General features: G+C 34.5%; 1 protein-coding gene across 4 annotated transcripts in view; it reads right to left on the bottom strand.

The window, feature by feature from the left end:
* Positions 1 to 177: 177 nt before the first annotated feature.
* Positions 178 to 23,171, bottom strand: part of CCDC88A (coiled-coil domain containing 88A) — an 89,973-nt gene continuing 66,979 nt past the window's right edge. Inside the window, exons 26-33 of one of the 4 annotated variants that reach the window (XM_032216996.1) lie at positions 23,087 to 23,170; positions 21,366 to 21,569; positions 21,046 to 21,117; positions 18,829 to 18,909; positions 16,596 to 16,864; positions 14,256 to 14,733; positions 4,777 to 4,878; positions 178 to 3,760 (exon numbers count right to left, since the gene is read on the bottom strand). In XM_032216996.1, coding sequence (XP_032072887.1) covers positions 4,814 to 4,878; positions 14,256 to 14,733; positions 16,596 to 16,864; positions 18,829 to 18,909; positions 21,046 to 21,117; positions 21,366 to 21,569; positions 23,087 to 23,170 — 1,253 coding nt within the window. In that variant the 3' untranslated portion in view covers positions 178 to 3,760; positions 4,777 to 4,813. Of the gene's footprint in view, positions 4,879 to 12,554; positions 14,734 to 16,595; positions 16,865 to 18,828; positions 18,910 to 21,045; positions 21,118 to 21,365; positions 21,570 to 23,086; position 23,171 lie in introns of those variants that run through there. The other 3 variants (XM_032216995.1, XM_032216994.1, XM_032216993.1) reach the window with 3 other exon arrangements.

A 23,171-nucleotide genomic window follows, 5' to 3' on the forward strand; every position in this document is an offset into this window, starting at 1 on the left:
TAATCTCTCCAAAAGTATAAAGAGTGGTCCTTAAAGGCTTCTATAACTGTACCAAAGTTATAATAGGTCTTTTTCCAATATAAAGGTTAGGAAAACTCATTAAAGTGCAAAGCATGGAATGTGACTGTTGTTCTGAAGGGCCAAACAAGGTTCTTTCAAAATAAGAGAAAGTTGACAGCTATTTTGTTTCAAATTTTAATAACATAAGTAGTGTACAATGGCAAACATTACAAAATTCCTTATTAGGTATAAGAAAGGAAGTTACAATTTTAAATAACAGTTTCTGTATAACAGTGTTTAGTTTGTGTCACAGCCACATGCTGTTTTTTCTTTTAAGGCAGTTCCATTCTGAACAATGTTTGAGTTATACACAATACAATATAGAGTTTACAAAGAACTTATATTGGCCCCATGTTGGAGCTGTGCCATCTCTCAAAATACAAGAATTTTAAGAAATAATGCATTCTGGAAAGAATGATTGTAGCTTTAGCAATCAGCAGCAACAGAGTGGGAATATTTTCATTGTATTACAGCAAATTTGCAACTTTTATTTTGTAGCTGCTGAATGGTGTGTATAAAGAAAAAAGCCCTTGCATTTAGTCCTAAAGGTGACTGATTTTAAAGTGACACATTAATTGACACTGCTACAGATTTATATTTTTTAAAAAATATTTTTATGAATCATTAATGAAAATTGGGACAAGGAACTATGGCATACATTTTAATTTCTTTAGATTAAAAATTTGTGAAATCTAGAGAGATAAGGAAAGCCAGTTATATTCAAATGTAGTCTGGAAAGGAAAGCTATAAACAAACAAGGCTTTGGTTTTCCTGAAGAATACCTGTATCAAGATTTATTTGTCTTAAGTTATCAGCAGAAAATCATCTGGCTTTTCACAAAATACATTTTTAAAGAGAGCTATGGAGACAAATTACATATAGTTCACAAATCTCAAACTCCCTGTCCAGAAATATCAGTGTTAGGTTTCATTAAAACAAGATGATAATTCATTTTAGCTGTGGATTATGCCTAAATATACATATATAACTTTGCAATACTAAACCAAACCTACTGCCAAAATTGGATAATTAAAAAAGGCATAATCTATTATTAATTTTTCCTAGGCAAACCTCATGTGACTAATATTATGCTCTTGGTCATCTTCATTATACCAAAAGCTTGTACTACGTAAAACTGTATGTAGAAAAAGTTTGTACCTAAATCCAAATATAAACTGTATGAATCATGTACAAAACTGAAAAATCAAGAAAAATAGGTACAATCAAAAATAAGTGCTTGAAAAACAGGTGTTTCTCAACACTGCAAACATTTTGAAAGTAATTAATACAAAACAGTAGTTTATTTGATAAATATTCAGATGTACAAGATTAGAATCATAAATCCGCCTAATGTTGAGAGTTTTCAGGTTCCCATATTTCCATATCTGCAGGTAATAGTGGTTGCACAAGATGGCATAGAACAACTGAAGAGGCCCTTCATTTCTGTGTTGTTTATAAAGAGGCTTGCATAAAAATCTTTTCAGTGCCACACAGCTTTTTATTCATCTAACCTAGATTTAACCTGATTTAGTACAACTGCTTTGGTATTTTCATGGAACTAATTTTGAAAATTGTTCAATGCTTATTAGATGCATCTGTTCCACTACATTTCTGATTAATTAATTTTAGCATTAATATGAATTTCTTTTAAGTTTGTATTTTTTAAATGGTAGCTGTCTTAACTTTCTTGAGAAGACCGAGTATAAATTTAATAAACAATAATAATGATAGTCAATTTGAAGATCTCTGGATAGATATTTCATCAATAAATAAAAAAGAAAGTATCTCATTGCTGTGCCCAGTGTAAAACAGCCACTGCAAATAGTAATGTGATTTGGCTCTTGACCATGTCAATCTACCTATATCAAGTGTAATGCCATTCTTACCTAAATAGACAATGCTATCTAGGAGGCTTAAACTTTAGGATTTATTTATTCAAATTACTTTTTTCCAATAGGTTGAAATTGTATGAACTGTATGAAAGGGTTCCTGCCCTTTATTTCCATTTTCATATTTCATTCTCTGAGAAATAAAGGTGGCCACAAGTTCATTCTACTCTGGCTACTACTATAATTTTTCCCCACATTAAAATCGGGGAGAGCCTATATCACACACCATAAATTTTATGGCTGCAATTGTGCAACATATGAACCCATTTTATTGAATTATTCCAGTTGTTAAGGTAATGCACCACCAATGCATTAATACTATTACTGGCTGGATGTGTAAATATAGAATCTATACCTTTGTGGGTTGTGTGAACCAAAATATTTTAATTTTTTTCAGTTAAATCCTGATTAGAAATTGATTATGGCTTAATTTGTTACATTAATCAGGAATAAATCTACCCAGGCACAGCTGTTTGAAGATTATACATTGTATTGCTCCCAAACCAGGACATCTAGTTGTTCTGCTTAGCTGACCCATATTGCTCTGTAGGTTGCTTTTCATTTGGCACAGAAAAGGGCAGGATTTATTTTTATCTAATAGAAATAACATTGATTGTCAGCAAAATCCTGGTGAGTATAATTATAATTTTTTAAAAATATATACAATGTATAGGCAATGGATCTGATTTAAACAAGATATTGCAACTCTACTTGTGACTAATTTGGCTGAGATACAAATAATGAAATTAAAGATACACATATATTAAGATTAAATAAATCATTTAAGGTTAAATATGATACATATGGAAATATTAATAATTTAGTGGCTTGTAAGAAAATAAACTTTGAAATTTAATAGAAACCAGAAACCCTTGTACATCTGCAAAGTTTAACCAAATCTAATTTCCTGTATTGTTCACTTATAAATATTAAGTATCAACTATTTTAATCAGCCTTAATGCACATTATAAGAAAGAAATATGATAGTAAGTCATTAAAACAGCTTGAAAAATGTTTGATGGATTTTTCCTATAAACACTTTTTAAGCCATTTGTCTCAAAATACCAAATTAAAAATATAGATTAAATACTTAAAATGAGAAAAATTATTTTGGATGGTTTTATTGAAAATAAAATCAATTTCATCCAACAAAACTTTAGAAATAGTTTTTAGCATCTTTTTGTCCCCTCAAAATGAATATATTTTTGTGACACAAAGTATATGGAAAAGTAATTAATTTGAGGGTCTATTAAGTATTCAATTGTGTTTTGAAGTACCTATTCTTCTTGCCATATACATCAAAATAATCAGCAGTTTTGTTTTCCTAAGAGTAACATCATGCACACCAATAAGACTGAAGTGACAAGATGCTTGTGGAGGTATTTTTCCTACCTGTATTTACAACTATTTCCACAATTTACAACAGTCTTTTTTTAATTCAGATTTACAGAACTAAATGCTAGTAGAGTGGAAGTAGTAAGCAACTGGTGACCATGTTCATAAAGAAACTAGAACACACTAATTATGTTCCTGAAGTAGTTCTTGAGACTGCACAAACCTTGGTCCTCGGAGGGATGAAAATTCTCTTTTAGAGCATAACAGTGCAATGTGCAATATAGTATTTAAAAAAATCAGCAGCTGCTGGTACAGTTCCTTGATTCAAGGAAAGGAGATGTGCATTTCTTGACTGTTCTATTCATGAAGGACTGTAAAATTTTTGAATTTTTTAAAACCATGACTCCTATAGCCGAATACCTTGTTACTTCAGAAATAAAGGCTTCATACTGAGATACTGAAGGACACTTTTCTCTCTGTTCAATTTAAAAGCAGAAAGAGAAGAGAAAATGAAAGGAAAGCTTAGCTATAGAAGAAATCTAAAAATTTGCTGAAAAGAACTAGCAAGATACAATAGTAGCAGTTTAAGCAGCAACTAGAAGAAAAAAAGGGGGAAACCTATATAGAAAATATTATATAGCATTATCATCTGGTTGTAATAAAGTACAAATATTGTATTGAGTTAAATTATAGAAATTGAACCATGCTGAATCTGACTTTATATAGGATTGCATCCAAGGTGTTTGATTTTCTTTGCCTATACATGTATCATATGCAGAGTTGGTCATGCTATAGTTCTGTCAAAAAATGAGATAACTGGCAATACTAGATGTTTCTAGTCCCTGGAATAGCAGAAACATACTGCAAATATGTTTTTAGGAACTATAATAAGGAATGTCCTAAATATTCCTATCTTCCACTACATAGTACGATCGATATTATGCAAAAAATAAAAATAGCAGACACTTCAAGTAAGAGGCAATCTGCTTACAAAATACTAACTATAGAATCCTGCTGTTCTTGGTACAGAATCTGAGTTGCCCTGATCATAAATTGCTATCTCACTGAAATATAATGGGTACCCCAGTATTTACCCTAGACAAAATACAGTATCATCACTCAGAATAGTTGAACATAATAAGCATGAGCCCTGCTCCAAAAAGATTATATCAATGCAATACAGAAAACAACAATAAATCAATGTTCAGATAAGGATTAAGTACTGTATGTATATAAAATAGAATTTTGGATAAACACTTTACTTTTTAACAGGAAAAAGAAGATAAACTTAAAAGTGAATATTCCTTGCCTGGCAGGTAAAATTAAATGTGCCACTCTCATTTGGCTTGAACAGTAGGCAAAATATCGAGTCACTAAGCACTACTGGCAACTGTTAATGTAGTGTGCATGTGTTCTTATTTATTAATATTAATTTCTTCCTTTTCTTGGTAAATGAAAATGATATCATTTACACCCTGGGCAAAAAACTCACCACGTGGCCCACATCTCATGTTGTAGGGGCAACTGAATTAGAAGCTTTCTTGCCCCCTACAACTGCTTTTTGAATGTCTGTTTTCTTGTTTTGCTTCCACATCTGCAGAAGAAAAGCATTTCGTGTTACTTGTTTAACAGTTAAAATAAAATTTTCTCACATTGCAATAACATTGGCAAGTTTCATTTGTACAACGTTTACAAAAAATAAGGAGAGAAATAAAAAAGGGGGGAAGGAAAATAAGGAACACAGTTGATATATTTTACAGATTTCTTCTGTTAATACTTTTTCTTGCAATTAGAACTGAGAATTTATCACTTGGAAAAGAACAGTTCTAAATATAATTCTTCAGTGGAATAACAAGAACATTTATGGAATTATGTCCGTGTATATATATATATATATATATATATATATATATATATATATATATATATATATATATATATATATATATATTCATTTTATCAATTATGAAGCTGAAAATCATCCTTGCATGCAGTGATAATGGAACATGCAAAACTCAGTTATCTGAAATTAGTTCTTTACTTAGAAAAGCAACATTGCAAGTACTGCACTGTAAATAAGACAATTATCCTTTCTCAGCAAATCAACTTAGTAGCTTCTTTTCAAATCGACAATGGATGCTTTTAGTATAAGCTCCAATTGGTATTAAGATAAATGAAATCTGTAGTGCTAAAGTTATTGGGTTTTTTTTCCACCCAAACTGAGACTAGTCCTAGGCTACTTATTACTATCTCTGAAGAACTTGACTTTTACTATTATTTTTCTCTGTCTGGATCTTCCTTAGATCAAATTCTAGATCCTCCTCCCATTCTAAACCTTTACCATTGTTACAAGCGAGGAAGAACAAAGTTTGTTTCCTTTCTGCTTTGTTTAACAATAGAAGGAAATCAAGCTACAAATCTGAGTTAAGAAAATGCCTTTAGCTGTTGAAGTAAAAGAGGATCTGCTATTTCCAGAACAATTAATCAGTGGGACGACTTGTCCCAGAAATTGTGGGTGCACTCCAACACTGGAAGTTTTTAAGAACAGATTTGACAACCATTTATCTGAAATGGTATAGGGTTTCGTGCTTATGCAGGGGGTTAAACTAAAAGATCTGCAAGGTCTCTTCCAACTCTGTTATTCTGTTATATATTCAATAAGAAATTTATTTTTTAGTGACTGATGAGAAGAGTACTGTGTTTTTTGGAGTATAAGACACAAAGATTTTGAAGAGGTAAACAGAAAAAAGTTTTTGCACTCTGCAGACCTCCCAAACCCTCCGTACACCTCATTTTTTTGTGAAAAACGGGGCATGCAGAGTTTGAGAGACCTGTAAGTGCTGCTCGGGGGGGGGGGGATGAGCAAAAACCATGAAAACAGGCCTTTTTTTTGCAAAAAAAAGGGACATGCATAGCCTTTAGGAAGCTTGTAGAGTGCTCCTGGGGGCTGGCGGGCAAAAACGAGCAAAAAAATGGGCCACATTTCTAAACATTAAATGAAAGAAGTGACTATCTGATACGATCTCCAGTCCCCAGGAGCATTTTGCAGGCCTCCTAAAGGCTATGCACGTCCATTTTTGTGAAAGGGGTGGGGTTTCAGGAGGCCAAAAATGCTGAATTCAGTGTTTAAGATTTTCACCCTCTTTTGGGGGGGGGGGGCGTCTTATACTCCAAAAATATGGTAATCAAAAAAGATGGGGGGTTAATTTAATACTTTGTTATATGTGCCTCATTTGCCCATTTTTCTCTCTCCCCCAATGTCTGTAAACAGGAATGATCTTAATGATTCTGGAGCCCCAATTCTGACCAAAAATATACCATGTAAGAGAGCCAGTTTGAACTTGTGGTTAAGGCAACAGACTAAAAAGCAGGAGACCCTGAGTTCAAATTCTGCCTTAGCCATGAAAGTCAGCTAGGTGACTTTTGGTCAATCAATCTCTCTCAGCACAACCCACCTCACAGGATTTTTGTTGTGGGGAAAACAGGAGGAAGATGTGTTGTATATGTTTGCCATCTTGAATTATTTGTAATAATAATAATTTAAAAATTTAGTGTTTCCTCAAAAATAAGATAGGGTCTTATTTTCTTTTGACCTCCAAAATAAATGCTTGGCCTTATTTTTGGGGAGGTCTTATTATTTTTGAGGTGCAGAAGATGGCAAGCGTGGTCACCTCATGGCTGCTACTGTGTTGCAATATTTTCAGGGAGGGCTTATTTTAGCACATGCACTCAAAAGCCCGATTGGGCTTATTATCCGGGGAGGTCTTATTTTCAGGGAAACAGGGTAACAAGCATAGAAGGTATTTATTCAAGGAATTACAGGCAAGCCCATGAAAAGGTTTGGGAACTAGTAGCTAATCTGTTAAAAGTAGCAGGAGATGTAAAATACTAGCTGGCATAACTTGGGGCAGTAGAGAGATAAATGTGATACAAATAAAGTAAATATATGAGAAGCGGGTCATATAAAGTTTTTTTTATTGTTAATAGAAGAGGAATAGGTCTGATTCTATTCTGCAAGAATAATTCTGGAGAAAATTAGCCATTACAATGATAAATTGTTGTTTTCTTAGATTAATAATAGTATTCCATCAAGGCACAACCTTTACTCAAGCAAAGAATAATATTCTTGGTGATTTAATTGAACCTATCAGCAAACGTATAGAGCAAGACAATAATTTCATCTCTTATTCAGCTTTTACATTAACAATATTGTTGAGATGTATAAGCCTCCCTCTTACTGCTCCATCTCTAATTTATTTTATCTGATTATGCAGCCATACTGTCTGTAAAGTAAGTAGGCCTTAAGATGCCTTAAAGCTATGCCATGTTACTGCTTTAGAGAACACCTATTGTTCTGAATTACTCCCGAACAAAAGTATTGGTATTTTCTAGGTAATGCTTTAAGATCCAATTAGATGGACAATTAATAGCAAACCCATCAAGCAGGTAAAATCCTTTAAATATCTATATCTTTATTTGTATTCTTCTATCTCCTGGTTTACTCAAACAAGAAAGCTTCAAATAAAAGCCCCCAAAGCATCCTTTTGCAACCACTAAATTTGTAGGTCAACTAGTGACAATTATGTTCCAGGAGCCATTAACTATTTAAAGCCAAAGTTCTGTGTATAATGCTATATGGTGCTCAGCTGTGTATTTATAAGAACTCTTCTAGTTTAGAAGCATTCCAATAGAAAGTCCTTGAAAATCTTACCAGTACCTTATTCACATTACAGTGTGTTAACATAACTAGAAATAGACTGCTTTTTCTTTTAAAATTAATTATGACTTCATTGTCTTACATTCTGGCTGAAGCAAGACTACTGAGAAATTTCTTAGTTCATCTCACCTTGCTGAATAAATTGTCTTCCAGCCTAAGGAGATAAATTAATGATGATTTTGCATATTGTGATATTACCTTGTCAGCACTGCCTGCTTTGAAATTTGATTAAAACAGAGCATCTGGGATTCTATGGGATATCCACAATGACAGAGCCAAAGTCTCCTGTCTCTTTTGTAGCATGATCATTCCTCCCTGGTCGGTCCCTAAATGTTCCCCTAACATCTTTTATCTCCACATAAGAGATTATTTGCTTTGGCCTGAATTGGGGCAACAATGATAGGTTGATAACCTCACCATATGACAGCCAAACTTGCTTTTGTTTAGACTAGGTGATAGAATTTGTTTCATATGTGCTATTAAAATGTTCAATGTAGACCAATGGTGATCATTCTTAATACTTCCAATTACAAGGTGTCCTTGATGCTTTCTGAGCTTGGTTGTTTTCTTGCAGCCATTTCATTACCCAAACTAAGTAACATCATCAGTAATAAATCAACAACTCACTATTGATCCCCGCATACCTTTGGAGTCCCAGGTCCAGGCCTAGAACCAGGGTTTCAGGACTTTATGAAAGGCGGGGCCATTCTCCAGAGGAAGAATGTTTCATAAGCCAGGCACTAGTGCAGAAAAGGCATGTCTACTAAGCCCTACCAGCTGACATTCTTGGCCTGATGGGACCTCATCTGTCAGGTGAAAACAGCTGGGGAGTTGGTCCGTCAAGTAACCTTGTCCTTTAAAGGTGACAATCAGCACCCATAATTGTATCTCGAAGCACTCCGGCAATCAATGCAACTCATGGAGTAGTTGTGTTACAAGTGCCAAATAACTGGTACCATTTACTATCTGTACTGCTTCATTCTGCACCAGTTGAAGTTTTTTTAATGCTCCTCAAGGGCACACCTACATTCAGTGCATTATAGTAGTCCAGACAAGAGATCATGAGGGTATAATGACAAGTAAGCACCGTTGGTCCAGGAATGGATGCAACTAGCACACAACTTGAAGATGTGCAAAGGTCTTCCACAGTTGTTACCTACTCTTTGAGCAGGAGCCATGAGTCCAGAAGGCTCCCCAGATTATACACTGGGTGTATAATACACTGTGGCAGTGCCGTCCCATCCAAGATCAATGATAGAAGTCTCCTGGCACCACTAAATCCAAACACCCAATGTCACTCAAGTGTTGTTTGGATTGAGTTGAAGCCTGCTGTACCTCATCTAGTTCCCCACAGCTTTGAGACACTGGGAAAAGGCATCCATGGTATCACTCACTCAAGCCATCCGATGGCTACTCACTCAAGGGCCTCATGTATATGTTAAACAAGACAGGAAAAAGGATTGAGTTGTGAGGCACTCCACAAAATAGGGGCTATATACTGGATCTCTCCCCCATTAACAGCAACTGGAATCATCCAGTTTTACTGGCCAGATGCCTTTCCTGTCACCTATGTGGTGTTCGCAGGAGATATTTTTTCTTTGCATCCCTAATAAAGAAACATCTGCCGCTCCTTAGGATTGAACTTTCAATCTTCTGAGTGGTGAGGTGAGCATCTTCACTCCTAGGCCACTATGCTGTTCCCACTGTTTTCATCCCATAGGCCAGACTAAATCCTAATTGAGCCTAGGCCAAGGTCTTGATAACCTGTTTCATTCAGAGCTGATTGAAACTGCACTTCAACCATCTTCTCAACAATCTTCTCTAAAAAGTGAAGGTTGGAAATCAGATTAAAAGTATCCAGACTGGTTGGGTTTGAGCAATGGACCCTTAAAGAGCTCATAGAACTCCTCTCTCTCAAGAAATAATTAACCACCACCAGAACCCAATCACACATCCCCTCGACAACCTTGACCAGCCAGAAGGGCATGCATCTAATACAGGCAAAAACTCCACCCACTTCCTCAGGCTCAACAGATAACCATACAAGACCTAGCCTCCATAGCCATCACTGGCTCTGCTTCAAAGCAGAGTCCGCCACAGAGAGAATCTGAGCAACTTTATCTAACAGATTCCTAGCATATTCTTCACAGCAACCCTTTAAATTTCTATCATATTCACAGCAGCTTTTTAAATACAAAATTTTTCCTTCCAAGGAGGGTCTGGGTTACCCCAAATAGGGCCACCAGACAACTCTGCAGATGCAATAATGACAGAGAAATATACAGTATTTTGCCATTCTTTCTGTCACAAGGTAGGCTCTAAAAGAAGTTCTAGCCTGTGTTTGATGAGGTTTGCTCCTTGTCTTCCAGTGGTGCGTTAGCCACCTTTTAAACTGCTTAATCTCTCAGCTCTTTCACACTCAAAATCAGAAAGGGGACACCATACCCCCAAGCCAGATGTCAGTAATACATGATAAGTTGGCCCTCACAATCTCAACCCATAACTCCAAGAGTGCCCTGCCCCTATTTCCCATCTCCCTGCATAAGTCACTGCTGAGATGATATATCCCACCCTCATCCTTCCAGAGGCTTCATATTGCTTTTATCTCATTCCCAATATCTGCTTCAGCTTAAAATCATTTTAGCCATTCCAGTTCTGAACAGTACCTGCCTTTTAAAGCAGGTAATAACACTGATTGCCATGCCAGGGCCATTCCATTTTGGATAGTAGAGAAATCCTGTTCTTTCAAGCCAAGGTTTTCCCTTTTACCTACTAAGTAAAGGGCTTTCATATGAGGATTGTCCTGAAACAAAGCTTAACCAATGGTGGTGACAGGGGAATTGTACAGTGAAGCAGGACACAGATAACTCTCTGCCTCCCTGCTGTTTTATAGCACAGCTTTATTTGCTCCTGTCAATTGTTGTTTGGGGTACTTCTGAACATGGATGTGGTGTTCTTTAGGAATAGTACTAAACCTATGTCAAAAGGAGCCTATCAGCTATTAACAAACTGGAGCACTTTGACAGTCCCATCCACAAACTAAATTAAGGATTCTAATTGCTGGTTCTCACTGGCTGATGATATTTGTTGAAGTGGGGAGGAAAAGAATGTAAAATGTCATTGACAAGTTCAGAGTTTCTATATATATTGTAAACAGCAGTCAATAGTATATGTTGTTGCTATTTTCAATCAATTCTAGATTCCACTTTTAGAAAATATAATGCCATTTCACGCTGAAAATCTCATTTTTAATTTTAATGAAATGGAAGAGAATCATGGCAGCGAATATATGGAATCATATAATCAAGTGAAGAGCACTCAAGTATTTTTATGATACAGTTGTATGCAAAAGATCCCTTCCCTCCAGTCAAACTGTACATTCCACCAAATCCCTAAGTGTAGAGAAGACAACATAATCTCTATGTTGCACACAGATAAGCATATTTTACTGATATTTCAATGCATATTTACTCTCTATATGCAGGGTATTATGGAAAATCTGTTGGGAAATTTCAAATGCATAGATCATATAAAGATACTGAAGAATATTATAGTCTATAAGATCTCTGCAAGGAAGAGTAGGGTTAGGGTTAGACTCTTAGCAGGGATATAGGAACTTAAAGCTGTAAATTGTGTTTACAAAGTACTAAATAAGAGGATGCTTAAAGTGTATCCACTGTTTTCTTCTTTTGAATCTGTAAATAACTATACATAAATAATTAACTAGGCATTCCAATTTTCATAAAGAAGTTGCATTTAACTCTGTTATCATATGGAGGCTATGTCAGCTTGAATTATGGTGGTCTAATCTTTTGGCTTGCCTGGGCTGCACCGAGTGAAGAGGAACTGTTAATAATGTTAAAAGTTTATGATTTTGTGGAGTCGCATTACTAGCTGTCAAGGGCCCCATGCAACTTGGAACAACGTATCTGAAACTTTGGTTCTCTAATGATGCACAAAAAATTAGATCCTTCTAAAATAAGGCAATAGAGATTTAATTTGTTGTAGCGGATCTAGACTAGCGGATCTAGTCATCAGACTAGAAGCTGAAAGACTGTGAATCTTGCCTTAGAAAAAGCCAGCTGGATGATTTTGGAACAGTCAATCTTTCTTAGCCCTAGAAAAGAGGCAATAGCAAACCACTTCCAAAAATCCTTGCCAAAGAAACTGCAAGGATTAATCCAGGCTGTCACCAAAAATCAAATACTGACTTTAAGGGGACAAAAGAAAAAAAGAAATGTGAACCAATTATAATGACGTGCAAAATAGGTAAGCTGTACAATTATTAAGGTCGTACAGAAATTTTTACATTCTTTAATCTTATAGGTTTCAAGTAATTCTGCAAAGACTTTTTAAAGGCTGTGATTCTTAAATAGCATAACACAGGCTACCTTACAGTAAGGAAGGCCATTAGTTTAACCACCTCATATGTCAGTTCATAGTTTTAAGCAGAAGTAGGATTTTCCCCAGATGTAGAGACAATAGTAGCCATAAACAAAAGTTTCCTGAAATCCTTATTTTATACCATATTAAAAATGTATACTTATTGGATGTAGCTTGAAATACAACATATGATTTAATTATACAATGAAAAACAAATGAATTAAGAATTTGAGCACAACTAAAACAATATGTTGAGGCCAATTTAAAAGATTTTGACGTTTTCTAATTAGCTATTGTATTCAATAAGAAGAAAAAAGAAAGTGCGTTTCCATTTTATTTTTTATTTTAACATGTCAAAATGAATGCTATATAATAAAAATTCTGATGTACACCTACAGACAACACAACACAGGAGTACATAAGTGCTTCAAGCATGGAATGGAAAAGAACAGAAAAAAACAAAGAAATGAAGCAGGTTTGTCCTTTCAGTGCAACTTTGCCTTATATATTGTTAAACTAAATTAAACTCATCATTTAGGCTTTATGCCTTGTATTTTATACTGAGTATGAAAATGACAGTTACACTGAAATATTCTGACTATGACATTTCTGTACGATACATTATAAATTAAAAGCTACAATGCAGACTTCCTTCCATATTTTTTACTAGCCTGAGTGGGAAAGAACAGGAAGGACTCAATTCAGGTCAGGTGACATGAATACAATGAAACATAAAGCACACTTAATTTTTTTTGAGGGGGGATCCAAACAAATATTTTGTGGAACTTATTTCTGGGTATACATACATAGAACTGATCTATAAGTTATAAAGCGATAAAATAAATTCTGGACAACCAAACAATTCTACTTATTTTAAACCAGTCAAAATTTAACGTAGCTGAATTGGGCCTAAAATCTAATCCACAAAAAACTCCAGCATCTGAAGAGAAGAGAAACTGTCCCAAAATTAGTAATTGCTGTAAATCTTAATTGCTATACTGTAATTATCTTTTAAAATGTTGTTTCTGGCATGGCACCATGCAACTGGCTAGCATGCATCTAGGAACGTCCACAACATATTTTTAATAAATACCAGATAAAAAATCAGTTAGCTTGCATTAAGATTTTTGATGAGGCATGCAGCAATCACACATTGCAGTTAATACTTCATGCAAACTTTAGCATGACTTTATTCCTTCTCATGCTAAGAATTCACATGCTAAGAAAAAAAAAGGTGAGTTATTCATCCCTACTCAAGGAAATAAAAATCTTAGTTTTTTTCCTATCTAATTAATAAGGCAGGCTCTAAGTTTCAAGTCCACTCATACTTTATCAGAGAAAGTTACTTAATTGTATAGCTTATCATACACAACCATATTCATACCAAATAGTTTGGGTATCTTCATCAGCTAATAAAGGGGATTCAGTATCATTAGGATCTGTATGCTCAAGGCTTTTAAGTTTATTGCTATTCTGTGTGACATCTACTTTTTCATTATCAGATTTCTGATTTTCATAAGGTTGTTTGTGATCTTTCTGTGGCAATTTTACAAATGAATGAAGTGTTTTAGCTGTTCTGGTTATGGATGTTTGAGGTAATCCACTAACATCACAGACTAATTCAGTATTAAGTGTCAAAAATGGCATGGAAAAATGGCCTGAAGATGATATGCCTATTTTATCATTATTTACATTACTGAGAGAAAATGTTTTAGTAATAAATTTGGTCTTTGTTCTGGAATTGCTAAGCCTTTCAGGTATATTCAAATGATCGGGTGTAGTAATATTAGCTAAGTCATTTTCGGGAAAAGTAACTGCATTATCAGGAGCATAATAAAAAATAGAAGATTGTTGTTGAGGATTGTACTCACTCGAAGATGATATAATACTTTGTTCAGCTGTAGTTGGAGTTGGATCAACAAATATTGGCTGCCTAGTGTCCTTAGATAAAAAATCATGGATACTGGTCCTCCGAGTAGTTCCTTCTGCTGTTGAAATCACACTGCTTGCACGAGGTAAAGTAGCATAGGGATTGCAGTCTTTTGATTGTCGCTGTGACTGGACATTTTCTTTAACAGACCTGATCTTTCCCTTAGTGCCTGCATAAGTCTCTGAAAAGTTCAAATCTTTAGAATCTTCTGTTCTGTTTAAATTGAGCCTTGCAAGAGGTTCTTGCTTACCTAACTTTCCATCAAATAATTCTGTTGTGTTTCTCACACTCTGCGATCTGACAATACCACTACTGCCTGATGTCTGTTTGCTTAGTTTTTCTCTTCCTGTTAATTCAGCATTTTCCGAAAAAAATTTCATTACTTCATCCAAAAGATTATCTTTGCTTGAAGACTTTAGCTGCAAAAAAATAGATAGAAAAAGAGAATGAATATAAAAAACACATAGTATCCCCCATCAAATTAATATAGATCCAGACTGAACACATCTGCCTAGCCCCCATCTCTCCCCTTTTGGAAACCCTGCATTTCACCGAACAACCACATTGCTTAGGTCCCAATTAGCTACCTGTACCTGAAAACCTAATTCCAGAAGAACTATGGCATATTATAAAAAATGTTTTCTCTAATGCTAAATTACAAAGTATTGAAAAAATTATTGAGCTTTTACTTTAAGAAACCTGAAAACATAGCATAAAACATTAATTCTAAATTGCCAGTTTATTTATACTCCAAAATGAAAACATCACAATTTACTGAGATATATACTGACAGCTGCAAGAACAAATTTGAGACAACAATGAAAAAAAGGATCCTAGTAAATTATGTCAAATTAGGAGACAAAACTGAAGAATATGTAGTAATGGCAAAATTAACATTTTATATTCATAATAGATGTCTAACCAGATTTAAGTAATTGTAAAGTATGTTACTGTACTTTTTTGCAGAATCAATCCACAAGCTTAAAAATAAAGAATTGATTATCTATTTAATTATACAGCCAAAATAATAATTGTGCATCACTGGAAATCTTTATAGAATATAAAAACTGAATTGTGAATAAGTAAAGCCTCTTCAATTGCCTTATTGAAAAAACACACACAGAGAAAGTAATGAGATTTCAGAAGCAGGTATACTCAGAGAGTATTTTCTCTATTTTTTAAAATATATCTTAGAATTATGTTAATGCAGTTAACTTATATTGTAAAAGGAAAAACAAGCAAGAGACTACTTCTCCTTAATAAAGAGAGAGAAAAATGAATGAACTAATGAATAATAGTCTATGATTGGAAAACACTAGACTGGTGATGAATCACTGAGTAAAATGCCATGCAAGGTTGGTGTTTGGATGCAAGATATGCCTTGAGGGGGCATTAAGCTACTTTAAGTCTATATGCCAGCTGATCATATTTGATGAGGTAGATGCCATAAGGTCCAAAGAAATTGAATACTAGTGAGAAGTTATAAAAAAACCTGAAAACTAAAGAGAAGCTAGAGAAATTATAGTAACTGGGAAATTTCCCAAAAGTAATGGGTTTCAATCCAGTTTCAATCTCATAATTTTGTGATGGAAATGGTACAGGGTGCTAATCTGGCCATTCTCTTTGAGCAGCAAGGTGGTTTGGAGAATAAGATTTCAGGGAAGATCTATCAGGAACTTTTGTCTCCAGAATTGAAGCCTAAAGCTGATGGGTTGAATGGAGGCATTGAACTTGAGGGGTTGAATGGACAAAGGGAACTTGCTGAAGAAGAAGTGAAAGGGTTTCAGACAAATTCTAGGACATGAGAGGAGTTTGAGAGGAAGTTTAAAATCCTATGATACCTTCTACTTTAACAACTCATTTCTAAAAAGCAGGACATGCCCCAATGAATGATTATGGCAAATCTATTTTACTTAGGCAATAATGTAACAAAGTTGCTGAAAACATTATTTAGGGCTCGGGAATAACTATTCTGTTGTAGAAAATCTGAGGTTAATTTTGTGTAGCCTTATTCAGGTTTACCATGCATAATGGCATTATCTTCTTTTTATAGCTATGACCATTAATAGAATGTATTTTTTTGAACTAAATATCTCAGCTATTACTTTACTACTCAGTTATCTTCAAATTCTTAATAAATGATGAATGCTGTCTCTCAAATTTAAAATTAGTTGTTTTTCTTTACCTGGATTTCAAATCACATTGTCATGATCTACTTGAACTCATATTATGTTTACGGGCTTAAGTTATGTCTCTTAAAATTAAGTACTTTTTAACATACCTCAGCTGAAGTAACTTTATTGCTTTCTTCCAGAAATTGCTGCAGAGTAACCATTTCACTTCCAGGGGATTCAGTTTTAATTCTCCGTATTCCTTGTTTATCTATTTTTTCTGACATTGTATGATGAAGCAGGAGACTAGACTTAGTGTGACTTTTCAAATATTGTATGGGGCTGCTGCTACTGCTGGACCATGCTTCATGCTCATGAAGTAGGCTAAATTCTCCACTACTGTGGCTTTGAGGCCTGCTTTGGTTGTTACTTGCACCTGCTTTAGAGTAAACAGCACTGATATTTTTCTTAGGTAAAATAAATTACAAACATTTTAACAAGTACATTTGAAACAAAGTACAATATATTGCTAGATGTTTTAAAAGGACTGAAACATCAATTGCTGTACAGTAACATGCTTAAACACCTATTAAAATTTGTACAATAAAATGTATTTTCTTAATTTTACCCATTATCGGTCTTCATTATGACATCTAATATTTAATTTTAAAAGTTTCAACTTCAACTCTTTTAAAAGTATCAGTTTCCAATTTTCTATACTTATATACACACACACATCCAACACACAAACCTTTTCAGCAACCCAGATCACAGGGTCATAGTAATAAATATTACCATATGCTATATTTTATGTTATAAAAGTAAAAAGAAAACAGAAGCATGGAAAAATAGTTTCAAGTTAATCAAGAAATATTTTGCTGAAAAGATTTATGTAAAAATACATTGCTCTTTATATAAAGTGTCAATTCCTATGAATATGACTTGAAGAAGAAACATCACACTGTGCACAAAATAACTGAAGAAATGCCAATTTCTCATTTTGGCATTTCTTCAGTCCAAAGCAGTTGAAACTATTCTCTGCAATATTTTGAATAACATTTTAAAAAAGCAATATATACTTTTAGAACACAAGCATACTTAACTGACATAGTATTTATGGAGGGAATAATTTATATTGGAAAAACACAAATGCTCAAAAAGATGCAAAATCCAGTAAAGCTAATGAAAAGAATTCATTGAGGCAGTGATGTTTGTAATTGATCTGCTTTAAACACAGATTATTATTATTTTTTTACAAAAAGCAAGCTAAATAGATAGCCTAGTAGTGTGCTTCTGGAGCTTTGAATAGGAGACTTTTTTCCTTTGCCTTTTTGTTACTCTTATTTGTATTGATTTCACTCTAGATATGTCTAAACATTTTTATACTCTCCTAATTTTTTTTCTCTTATGAGATATCTTTCCTTTCTTTTTTAATTTTCTCTATCCCCTTATATCTACATTTTTTCTTTGCTTCACTCCTATGAGTTCTCATTTTTCCTTTTTTTTGTTCTCATGTTATCTTTCTTATTTGCATAAATTCCACTATAGAAATATCTAAATATTTTTATGCTCTCCTTTTCTGAATCCAAATATGCTTTTCCAAAAGGCAACTGGATTTTCTTGGTTTTTTTCCTTGAAAACATTTTGCTTCTCATCCAAGAAGCTTCTTCAGTTCTGACAATTAGAACTAAAAAAGTTTCTTGGATGAGAAGTGAAACATTTTCAAAGGAAAAAACCAAGGAAGTTCAATTGCCTTTTGGAAAAGCATCTTTGGGACAACCATGACCTGGATTTGAGAATCTGCATAGACATTCCTTTTCTAAACCTTTATTCTCCTAATGAGATATATTTCCTTTCCTTCTCATCATCTCTATCCACTTAAGTCTGCATTTTCCTTTGCTTCACTCCTATGAATTCTTTTCTTTGTTTGATCACTATTAATAGCAATACACATAGAAGTTCAATATTTTCAGCATTATTATGAATAATTATACTATATTACTAATGGATAACTGGGAAATTAAATGCCATCAGTGTAGCTATACCTGTAATTTCTGGACTGCATATTTTATTTTCTACCCCTGACATTTAGGGGGGGGGGGAAGTATCAAGAGTATTTTAAAAACTTTCCCCGTTAGTGATATGTTCAGTATATCATGATGTATTTGAATTCTACTTATATAAAGGGAAGTAGAGCAGTAAATAGAGACTACAGAAATGCAAGTATTTATTATATTTGTTTGCCATATACTTCTAGCACAGTAATCTATTTTAAAACTTTATTTTAAAAATAACCAAATGGTTTAAATCATCATAGTAAAAATTCCTTCATGCTATGAATATCACCCATTCTTCTCTGTAATATAAAGAATGAAGCACAGGTTCATTTCTTTAGAAGCATACCTTTGACATCATGGAGTGATGCATTATTATTGCTATTGCTAGTCGATGTTCTGCCACTGTCAAGACTGGCTGGTCTGGAAGCTAAATGTAAAAGAATCAGTAGATAGCATAAAACATCTATCAAATCAGAATATACTGTACATGAGATATTTCATTCACAGAAATGAATAAATTATCTCACAAATAGTTTGGCCCTGTCACTAAAAGTTAGAACTAGTAGTCTGAATTGCATACAAGAATACTGGTAACAACTGCTTTCTCAAAGAGCAGAGGTATCAACATATATCTGCAACTTTGACAGGTTACTGCATTCTGGATGAGTAATGTTTCCAAGTAGTTACCAAGGACAACTTCATGTAGACTGCACTGGAGCAATTCAAGCATAAGGTGGTTAATGTATAAGTGACTGTAAGCAAGGCCTCCCAATCCAGGAGTCGGTGGAACTGACACACAAAATGGATATGTGCATCTCTCAATCACATGTCTAGAAGGACCTCCAAATCGTGCACCAGGTCAATGCAATTTCATTTAGAATAAAATAAAATGAAAAAACCCTGGATTTAGGGCATTTTACAATCCATAGCCACTTTGTCTTATAAGGTTAAATTGAAGCCTATTTTCCCTCATTTGGACTCCTCCATCCTCCAACACCAAAACATAATTTCAACAGAATCCCTTGTAGGGGCCAGGATTGAGATATATAATTATAATTGAGTAGCATCAACATATTGACGGCATCTAATCCTGTGGCAATAGATAACTTCACCTAGTAGTCTCACGTAGAAATTAAACAGCAGCGGTGAGAGAAATGTTGGAGATGTACAGGCAAGAAATGAGAATCTATAACTAACAATCCAGAGGACCAAATGCTTAAGGACAGAAATCAGTGGATGCAAAATAAACAAAACTTATTACATTAGCACTGTGAGACAATGTTGTTAATTTTAACACTGAAGTAATCACTTTAGTATTTACAATACTCGTTACGAAGTTTGTATATGAGGTTGCACTTCAGAAATTCATATAAAAAAGCAATGCACAAGGTTCGTATGTCAAAAATGTTAAGTATTTATATCCATTGTCTGGGAATACAACACGATCTTGATTAATCATCTCCTTGCAAAGGCCTCCTCCAATTTTTATCAAATTGGTGGCAGATGTGTGTTGATATTAAAATCTCCAAAATTGCACAAACACTAAAAAAAGTGCATTAAATTTACCATTTACTGTAGAAATATGAATATCCCTAAAACAGAAAAAGATGTTTATAGGCAACTTTTAAAAAATGCCCTACAGAAATGGTCCCCAACCTTTCCAACTTTCCAAACCGGCAGGTGAGGGGAGAGAGGATAGTTTTGCGTGAGCAGTCGGTGAGCATGTATATACAGCTCCATTTGCATGAGCAGCGGCATACAAGCCCATCACTACACAACTGGAGCTGCATGCATATATACACCACTTCCACTGTCCAGTTCCAAATGGGCCACAGCCCAGTACTGTGCTGAAGTCTGGGGGTTGGAGACCCCTGCTTTAGAGCAGTAAAAAGATATAAAAAGAGCAGCAAAAACAAGAAAAATAGAATGCGTGTTTTGAATTGGAAAAAAAAGGTAAAAACAGCATGTAAAACATGCAGAAAATTATTTTGTATCAGGCATTTACAATAGATTCCACATGGATATGACCTATGCAGAAATGCCACCAATAGAAGAAAAACACTCCTACATTTAACATCATGTACTCTTAAACAATATAAATGTAGAGACAGTATTAATATATTCAGAATAATGCATTGTTTTGAGTTAAATCAATTTTCAATGATCAATTAAATTTTATAGCTGTATCTTCTATTTGGTACTCTTTGGTTATATCTAAATTGAAATTTGATTAAGAAAATAAATTAACGTATAAGTGAACATATTTTGAGAAACAGATTGCCGAAGTAATTCTCAACACTGAACGCTGACATTTAGAACTGAAGGAGAACTGAAAAAAATGAACCTTGCACTCAACAAGGTTTTACTTAAAACAAGTGCATTAGGGAAGTGGGGAAGAATTCTATTAGATTAAATGGAAAAAAATATGAGATGAGATGAGATGCAAAGTTGAAAGAAGAAAGAAAAACAGCCAAAAATGACAAATGCTCATTTGCAAAACTGTTTTTGGTTAAACTTCATTAATGTTCTCATAACCAACACTCATTTAAAGTACAAATCTTACCTTGAATTCTTGAACCTGTACTAGAATCGTCACTAATTCCTTGTGGACTTACATCTTCAAAAGATGTTGTATCTAGGTAGAAAACAAAAATCAAAACCTGAATATTAGTTTATCATCTAGAAAATACTATGAAGTTTTTGCTCCAATAAATCCATGTTCTCACAAATAATATGTCAGAAATATAAACGTTTTCCCCACTACATAAATCTGTATTAGAAATATTTGCTGAAAAATCATATGAAATATTAAGCATGAATAGATTCCAATACCACTAGTGTTGCTAACACAGCCACACCACACCGAAAAGTTTCTACCTATACCTTTATTATTAAGCAACTGCTTGGATCTCAAGCCTGCAGCAGAGTTGACAGTTGTAAAGTTGATGGATGTAGTAGAGAAGGCCATAGATCCCAATTCTTTTCTCCTTTTACCCGTGGATATATCATCAGGACCTTCCAGATGCTCAGAACTACCTATCCATTGTCCTCCTGCTAAGACCATGGACTGCATCAGGTCATTCATTGCTGGGATGCAAATGAAAGCAAATGAATCAGCATGATTCAATGATTTTTTTTTGCATTGTAAAATGCTTCACATTTATCTCTAATTATCATACTGAAAGGTACATTCCATGTTCATATATGTTACAACATGCATTTGGCTGAATGAATGAAAAATGTTAAAAAGCAAGGCTTTCTTGTGCAGATGATTGTAAATGTTTTTAGCTGCCATGCTTGTGCTGGAATGCTACATAAATATACATAGGAGCTCTGATGTTGTAATGATAAATGTAATGAACAGGGTAAGATGAGCACAAGTGCTTATATAAAGTCAGTGCTGGCAATGATAAGGGGCCCTTTATTGTGCAGGCTTCTATATGGATAGATAATTGTGCATAACACTAGAGAGAAGGTTCTAAATCAAATGTGCTCTATAACAGCTATCTACATATTGAATCCTTAACTTAAAAATAAAATAATACACTGGCAAAAACTTGCCATCCTGTTTCCCACTTTTAGAAACTAGTAAAAGATAAACAAGCTACTATTTATGTTTAGACAGGTTTTAGTTTAAAAATACCCCAAAGAAAATATGGCTTTATAAGACTTATAACAATTTTTAAAAATGACATTCACTTTGCAAATGTGTGCCTGCTACCTAGTTACCCATATGCATTTAATGCACATATGCTCAAATGCACATAGAGGTGTTCCTTGCTTAACCACTCATTCAGTGAACTTTCAAAGTTTCAATGGTGCTGAATAAATGGTACTTATGATCAGTCCTCAAAGTTCCAGCCATCACACTAACTTCTGGGCATCTAGCAATTGAGGTCATGTGATTGTCATTTGCTATCCCTCATTGCCAGGTTCCAACAAGCAAAGGAAAGCTGGCAGGAAGTCGCAAATGGCCATCATGTGACATTCACTTAATCTGGGCTTGCTTAACAAAAATAATCAGAAGTACAGGAACTGCATCATTAAGTGGCATGGTCATAGCAGTAGACTTATATACCGCTTCATAGGCCTTTCAGGCCTCTCTAAGCGGTTTACAGAGAGTCAGCATATTGCCCCCAACAATCCGGGTCCTCATTTTACCCACCTCGGAAGGATGGAAGGCTGAGTCAACCCTGAGCCGGTGAGATTTGAACCGCTGACCTGCTGATCTAGCAGTAGCCTGCAGTGCTGCATTTAACCACTGCGCCACCTTGGCTCTTATGTGACATCATGTGACATTGTGCTTTATGGCCATATTACTTAATGATGGAAATTCCAGTCTCAATTATCATAGCTAATGGGGAACTACCTGTAATTTCCATAACGTGAGCATATAAATGTATCTTCAATTTTGTGTTATTTATAGAGTCCTATAATTATGTACATTTGGTGTCAGTGTTTAGAAACATTGCTTCAGCTCCTTGTATAAAGCAGGACTTGCAGAATAGAAAAAAACAGTGCAGTCCAGGAAAGGGTTAGGAAAAGTTAGTAATAGATGCCAGTGTAGCCATTTAAAAAGAAGCTGAACTTTCATAAAGTCTTACACATGGAGCGACGGTAGAAGGCCTTCATTTTGTCTTTTTCCTTCGGTCTGTTCCTCAAAAAGGGCAGTCTTTTCAGTGCAACCAC

Source organism: Thamnophis elegans, chromosome 4, assembly GCF_009769535.1.
Source record: "Thamnophis elegans isolate rThaEle1 chromosome 4, rThaEle1.pri, whole genome shotgun sequence".
NCBI lineage: Eukaryota > Metazoa > Chordata > Lepidosauria > Squamata > Colubridae > Thamnophis > Thamnophis elegans.